Source organism: Tigriopus californicus, chromosome 9, assembly GCF_007210705.1.
Source record: "Tigriopus californicus strain San Diego chromosome 9, Tcal_SD_v2.1, whole genome shotgun sequence".
Taxonomy (NCBI): Eukaryota; Metazoa; Arthropoda; class Copepoda; order Harpacticoida; family Harpacticidae; genus Tigriopus; species Tigriopus californicus.
Window position 1 is genome coordinate 1,481,552 of NC_081448.1, and position 7,631 is coordinate 1,489,182.

A 7,631-nucleotide genomic window follows, 5' to 3' on the forward strand; every position below is an offset into this window, starting at 1 on the left:
GGACGTGCCTCTAACCTTCCTTGCCTTGTGCTTTCCCCCATCCTCGCACCTCAATTTTGAGAAATAATGGAAGTGCAAAATGACACCCTTGGTAGCCTTTTTGAGGAATGAAATGGTAATCATCGCACTTGCCAGCCAAGCCAAGCCAAGCAAGCCCCAAGGAGCTCCGTTACTACCTACAAGGTTCGACACACTCACACTCACGAGCACACGCAGGTTTTAATGCCTTCAAAAAACGCACAATCTCTCGCAAAGGTTACTCTGTTAGTGCAGATGCTTTTAGCTTTAAGTAAGAAACTCTCAGATGGTCCTAGGGAACAAGGCCGTTCATTAAAGTGAAGCTGTCCTCCTGAGTCAATGCCTTTTCACAATTCGGACCAGACGTTGAGAAAAAGTTTCTGCTGAGTGGGTCAGATTCGGTCCTCTACAGAGGCCCGAGCTTGACCGTGAAATATCGAAATGGCTTTCTTCGACCGACGATTGAATGGATATTTCTTACCATGTTTGCTTCTCCAATGTTGTTCGTCTCGGTGGCCGGAATGGAAGGATTTTCCTTTTCCTGTAACGTAAAGAGAAATTGGGTCGGTTACTCGGGTGTGAGGTCTTGAATTGAACAGATGCTTTCCAATCGCAAGCAGACAAGATCAATCCTCGTTTCTGGGTGGGTGATTGATGTTTATCTTTTACTCACCATTGTGCTTGGTCTTGTATTGACCATGTCCATGGTCAATGGTGTTGGTCTCTTCCTTGCGGAGTCGGAGTTTTTCCTTCATCAAGCTCTGATCGTGTTCATGCCAGTCATTCTGGAACAGATGGAGTCGGTCTCATGAGATGGACAATCAAGTTAAAAAGTGGGGGAACGAACATAGAAAATCACATCTCCACAGTGGGAATATGATCTCCTTGGCTCGCTCTTGGGAAAGATATCTCCGCTTGACTCCATTCAGACTCAATCACTTGAAGGAAATCGGCAGGAGTGAAAAATGGTCCAATTTTCACTTCATTGAACTGGAACGAGAGTCTGGTGATCGTCCAGAGGTCCCAGAACGTTTTCCCACCCACCCTTAAAAGAGCGACACCACCGAAGTGGTTCAATCGGCTAATCTGGATTGGATGTGGAAAGGCGCAAGGCTTCTTCAGAAGACGCGTCAGCCTTCGTAGTAGATATGAGATTTCATTTTACATGCTTGAGGGATAATTCAAGCTGAGCCAGGTTGGCCCAGTAGAGCGCCACGAAACATTATCATTGGTTTCCTTGGACCGAAAGTGTGACAAAGGCCCCCAAGATCTTGTGTTGAAATAAAGAGGCCCTCTTTGAATGGCGATTTCTATAAGGTCAAAAAGGCCAATGCAGGGAGTTTTTTCTCTCGTATATCACTGCTTATTCTGCGTCCAATTTGAAAAGGACACGTCTTGCGCATGAAAGTAAAATTTTCGCTAGTCATTGTCCAGTTTCTCGTTCTTATTGCCAGAGAGACTGAGAGCGGAGGGTACGTACATACACAACTGTTAACGTAGTTCTGGGTGGGTGACTGGATGGTTGTGTTTGCCCATTTGTTTCTGAAATGGGACGCAACTGTCGGGACAGAATATAAAATAGTAGGGGCTCTTCCATGGGGATGACACGCCCGGTTTCGAACCTGTCCCAAGATCAAGTTGCAAATATTTGTTTCCTTCCAAATCCAATTTGAGAGTGCCTAGTAGTATTTCAGTGAGAATGGTCTCTCATTTCCCCATCCACATCCTCACACCAAAGTCCGGAGTACAATGTGCCTGCCACTAACTCGGTGCCATCCTGCTTGCCTTAGGATTGTAGTGTTCTTCTACTATGCAAGCACTCAAGTGAGTATGCGTAGTCTACAAAAGAAATGGATTTACAGCATTAGGAAGCAAACTACGTTGGTGGAGTGAGAGACCCACGGCTTTGGTTGGGCACAGCCGCAGAGCACAACTGCCTGCCAATCTTGCAGTGGGGAAGTCAAATATTTTATAGAGGAGATCCTCGAGTACATCCGCCTTGGCCGTAACTGCCTGCCAATCTTGCAGTGGGGAAGTCAAATATTTTATAGAGGAGATCCTCGAGCCACACTTCTTTCCCTATTGCTTCTGGTTGGCACACATGGAAAATAGCCTAGGCAGGTCTAAGATGCATTTCTCTTATGAAAAGAATAAATTGGAAGCAATTCAAGACGATCGCAAAGGATTGGCCGAGGTGGAAAAAGGAAGAAGGGCAGACTGAAACTCGAATTTGTTCACTATTTCGCTTTTGCTTGTTGATGCCCAAGGCCAATCCTTTAACAGCTCTCAATCCGATCTCTAGAGAGCGAGAGAGACAGAGAGAAGGTAGGGGAGGGGAGGGGAAAAGGGCACACAAAGGCCAGGCTGGTTGATTCGAGTTGGCGGTAGTTTGAAAAATTGTCAATAACTTTGCCTCATTCTCCCGGACAATGGCTTGGGATGGTTTTCTGGCCAATTTATGATCCATGGAACGACGACCAGATGTGTGTGCGTGAGTGTACCGGGATCAAAAAAATTGTGGCAGGAACACTCACTCAGTATGAAGTGATGGGAGCGAGAGAGAAAGAAGAAGAGAGCGGGAAGAAACGAACGAGAGATAGAGAATGGAATGTGAAGGCTCAAAGAAACGGCTAAAGAGCTTTATTGCATGAAGGGACAACTTGTGAATGGGGAACGAGAGGGAGAAAGAGAGACCAGAGCGAAGGAGCAGGTTCCTTCCAGGACTCTTCCCACCACTAAATGCAGAATTGCATCATCAGACACCGCTTTGGGTTGCGTCCTTTCCTTTTAACGTTATTATGAAAAGGGCCCCAAGCCTCGAGTTTGAACGAGAGAGAGACAGAGAGTGGCTAGTGAAAGAACGCAGGAAGGAGCGAAGGAAGGAAGGATGGATCCACATTCCCCTGACCTTTAAAATTGGACCTGAACATGCGAGAAGGCTGAAAGGAGCTAACTCTTTATGGGTCCATAATTTGATGGGTTGATCTGTCCCATCCATCATGCAGACTGTCCTGGGGTAAAGTGAAAAAGCCACGCCGTCTCGAAAAAGAAATCTTGGAAACCTCCAGCAATGTTCCAAATGGAACCAAGGTTCCTCGGTTGTAAAATGGTCATTCGCCCTCTTCCGCTCTCTTGTCTTATTGATCCGACAATTCGGCAACCAAGATAGATGTTGACAACGACTTCCTTATCTCCCTTTTACTAGATGGCCTTTCTTGGTCATTGATTATTGGAAATGTTCCGCGTCGGCCTTTGCTCCTCACATATGAGTTTGGTTGGCCGAAGGCTGGACTGAAACTCCCGAGCTCACTTTGGGTGGCTCTTGAATCCCCAAAGTTAGAGAGGAAGATTTGACATCAAAGTGTTGGATGTTTTGTTCACCCCAAGGGGATTGAATGTGTTCAAAAACTTTTGTGAGGAAAACTTGCCAAAGGAAAATAGGAGAGAAGGGGAGGGGGGGCATACCTAGCAATTGATTGGAAAGAATGCGCGCTCATAGGAAAGCAAGGTCGATTATGTTCATATCTTTTGATCAGCTCTTGATCTTTTGATGGATTTCCATCAAAGTTAACTGCAGATGGCCAAACGCAATTAGATTTTGACTTTTAGGCACAATGTTTGAAGAATGATCAATACTTTCCCTTTCAATTGAGAGCACTTTCATGCATACGTTTTGAAATGTTTCTAGTTATTCCTAGCGGATGTGTTACTGCCTTATGTATTCAGGCTAAAAGATCGTGAGAGAGCATTTTGTCCATGAAAAGACCCGAAAGAGTCTGTAAACCAGTCACAAAAGGGAAAAAAGTTAAGCGAGCCAACATGGCGGATTGCCGCTAACCTCCCTTCAGGCTGATGGAACTGGCAAATAAATGGTTGAACAAACAAAAGTCTGAGTTTGACTCAGTACCATTGTTGTTCTGCCATGGAACAATGGTTTCCTCATGTTTTACCCGATATTTTGTTGCCCAAGTTGTTTCACTTTCATGCATCAATGCAGAAGCGTTTGGAAAAATGCACTCGTTGTCCGACCCAACCTCTCTCTACTCTGTACTTCACTGCCTTTTTACATTGGGGACCACTTTGATTGGCTCTCCGAATCATTCATGAATGCCCATTCTTTTTCAAGTTGAAAAGTTTCTCCTCGCTCTTGGCAAGCACGAACATCACCGGACTGACTAGTTTAATAGCTTTCCAATCCACCTTTTTTCGTTCTCATTAAGAAACTTCCCAGCGTGTGAACTAATTTCATCGGAACTTTTGATCCCCCGTAAAAAAGGGCATTAGCATAATGATGATCCTCAGCTCGAAACCAATCTCATCTCTGAGATTAGAACCATCCCGACCTGATTGTTATCGTTCTCTCTCTCGGTCCCAATTTGCAGGTAAGCTGGAATTAGAGGCGGGCCTCCGCCAACATGCACTCGAGCATTTGAGTGGCAAACGATGAAAGTAGAACAACCAAGAAGGTGCGAGCTAATTTGCCCCAAGGTCATTTCCATGTCCAAGAAGTTCTATCTGGCACAAGACGGGCGGCGCCCCCTAACTATGTTGATTTTCCGCATGCACTCAAGAAGATGCCCGAAAAGAAAGTTTTTCTCCTTCTCTCTTGGGCCTTGATCTTCTGCCTAAAAAGTCCTTCTTACGCTCGCTCTCATCCGTTGGGATACTAGAGGCCAAGGGCAATACGTTGCCATAATGCCTCCTTTTCGTTGGGAGATTTTGCTGACAGATACTGGACTAACGCTGAATCTAGGCTAGATCGTTTATTTCCATGCGGTACTTGCTTCTCTTCGTTTCGTACTAGATGTAATTTTTAATTGATTGCTCGACGTTGGCTTTCGTACTCATCTACATACATTTGGCTGCATATTTCGTAGCTATTGCACCCGGTTAAGTTTGTTGTTCAGAGTATTTGAGGGCAAGCCCGTTGGACAATCGTAAGGAGCATCTTGGGTTGTTCTTCTGGGACCAAGGAAACGTTTCTTTGGCTCCTCATTAGGCTTTGAACATGAACCGAACGGGTTGGTGCAGGATTAAGGGGAGGAGGAAGAGGTTGGTCGGGGAAAAAAGTTTCATTTTAGCATTTGGCCTTCAACGAGATCGGCCGGTAAACAAGAAGTTGTCTCGCTCAATGAGAACGAGAAAAGCACCAGAAACAGACCAAAATGCCCGGTTCTCTCACGGAAACGAGGGAAACTGGATTTAGGGTTTCCTTTGTTTTGTCGTTCAATCTGATATTCCAAATGCCCTGTTTCTCCCTTGGGAGGGGAAAATGCCTTGAACATTGTCCAAATTCTAGTCGATGGATGGCCATGGATTTTTCCGTCATTGGATGGTCCAGCACAGAGCACGTGTAATTACAGCAAGTGAACTGAACCTTACTTGTTCCTTACGGGTCTCTCAAGTGCTCAAGCCATTATTATGGTTCCTTTCTTAATGATCATGAGTGCCCAAACGAAGAGAAATGAAACACGAGGGACCGCAGTCAGAATGTATTGTACAAAGGTCGTCCCCGTTGTTGTTGTTGTTGTTGTTACGTTCCCTTGTCCGACGAACTCTGACTTTTTTTCCCTGCATTGCAATCTCATTCTTGCTCATTCTTGTTCCCCTCAAGTGTGTATTACGATATGATGGAAGAAAAAAGAGCCCCTAGACCGTGAGGAGGTGATGAACTTATGACAAATGGAACGTACCTTACGGATCTGTTTGGGCTTGGGTTTAACGCCAAAGGCTGAACGGAACAGAGAGGGAAAGGGGGCCTCTCTGAAATGGGCTAGGGTTAAAATTCGCTTAGGGAGTACCGCATTGTCTCCTTCTCATTTGGTCCTCCTTTGTTATGTCAACGGGGGCGAAGAGACTACAAACATTGCATTGATACTAAACAGTCTTGGTTTTCCTCCTCACATTTCCACCAGCCTTGGCAATCTCAAGAACAGGAAAGCTAGCTCTAATATCAAGAAACCTCATTGGGAGTTAGACAAGTGCAGTCAGCTAGATTTTTCACGAAATCAGTCCTAAGACATAAAAAACTAATGCACTCTATTTTAGACTCTTATTTAGTCATGGCATTATGAACGCGCATGTTTTAAAGGTCGTGTAACCTGAGTCCAATTAGGTTAGGATTTTGTTGGCTCGGTGCACAACCTTAGAAAGGAATGGAAGTGGCATTATCTCCTTCAATACGACTAGATTAGGAACCGTGTCCTTTTCGGGATCTGTGACGACGTTGTTCCGAGTCTTTTTTTGTCATTGGTATTCCGTCCCCAACGGACCTGTCTTTCCTTTTGCATCCCTCAAAAATTGGAACCAGAACGAGTCCTTGAAAGCTTGTTGACACGGGATCGAATATTTGTAACGAAAAGTGTGTTCAGCCTCCTTAGATGGTAAGGGAAATGGCACTAAAAGGCACATAAATTTCAAGTCTTTACACCTACTCATCGGATGAGAGGATAATGGACAAAAAAAACGGGGAGCCTCATGATAGTGCTCCACTTTCGCAAACTTTTTCCCCCTTTCATTAAGTCAATTTAATGTTTCAAGTTGTTTGTGAATGACATCATTTGTTCTCAGCTTGTTCACCGCGGTTGCTTGCATCAGCCCTACATACTTTCCACGTACATTATTTAAAGAAGAAACAAGAAAGCACGCCAATAAGTCCCTTGCAATCAACGGACTTGTTCCATCCGTGGACCCTGAGCCTAAATGACTTAATTTTTTTGCCATTTAACTTCTTCGCAAGTCCCTTTGGGAATTTTGTTCTCGGTTGCCCTTCTGGTAAAAGAAAAAGAAGCAGAGAAGCAGGTCTTTAATTGACAGGCAAACTTTTAAGGAAACCTTTCCAAACAAGATACTTTGGCATTCATCGAATTCTGTGGAGAGCTCTCCTTAAAACCGTCTGGAAGATGGGTTAAAAAAAGGTCGGCAATGTGAGCCTTTTCTCTGAAAAGCTTACTGTCATGACAGTAGCGCCCTCTGAAGGTGCGCTTCATTCTTTCAAGGTTTCCCTTTGTTGGTTGTAAAAGTCTCCAACAAAGTTGAAAATGCCCTACTCTGACCATTGGGAATTCACAGCGCATGTTCCAGAACTCTCTTCTTGGATCCGAAAATTGGATTTGAAATGGCAAACCAAGCAAAGCGGGAAACATTTGGAGGTGTTCCAGAAGTGCGCTTTCCTATGCCAAATGCATTTAGCTTTTTAGAGCTGCTTGCTCGCATCACTTTTACCCGTTCTAGTACTGTACGATGATGATAAAAAGCGCAAAAACTCGGTCATGGAGCACATGTGCATTCTCTTTTAGCTCGCTGTAGTAGGACATCCGCCTTGGCCGTACAGCAGAAGAAACAAGAAAGCACGCCAATAAGTCCCTTGCAATCAACGGGCTTGTTCCATCCGTGGACCCTGGGCCTAAATGACTAAATTTTTTTGCCATTTAACTTCTTCGCAAGTCCCTTTGGGAATTTTGTTCTCGGTTGCCCTTCTGGTAAAAGAAAAAGAAGCAGGCAAACTTTTAAGGAAACCTTTCCAAACAAGATACTTTGGCATTCATCGAATTCTGCGGAGAGCTCTCCTTAAAACCGTCTGGAAGATGGGTTAAAAAAAAGGTCGGCAATGT

The 7,631-nt window shown here is 44.7% G+C and overlaps 2 protein-coding genes across 4 annotated transcripts in view; one reads left to right on the plus strand and one right to left on the minus strand.

The window, feature by feature from the left end:
* Positions 1 to 7,631, plus strand: part of LOC131886633 (TBC1 domain family member 2B-like) — a 55,915-nt gene that overhangs the window by 28,740 nt on the left and 19,544 nt on the right. The gene's annotated exons all lie outside the window — the stretch shown is intronic.
* LOC131886642 (uncharacterized) overlaps positions 1 to 7,631 on the minus strand; it is an 18,937-nt gene that overhangs the window by 3,550 nt on the left and 7,756 nt on the right. For both annotated transcript variants that reach the window (XM_059235037.1, XM_059235036.1), the window contains exons 2-3: positions 692 to 803; positions 500 to 559 (exon numbers count right to left, since the gene is read on the minus strand). In XM_059235037.1, the coding sequence (XP_059091020.1) occupies positions 500 to 559; positions 692 to 803 (172 nt within the window). The remainder of the gene's footprint in view (positions 1 to 499; positions 560 to 691; positions 804 to 7,631) is intronic.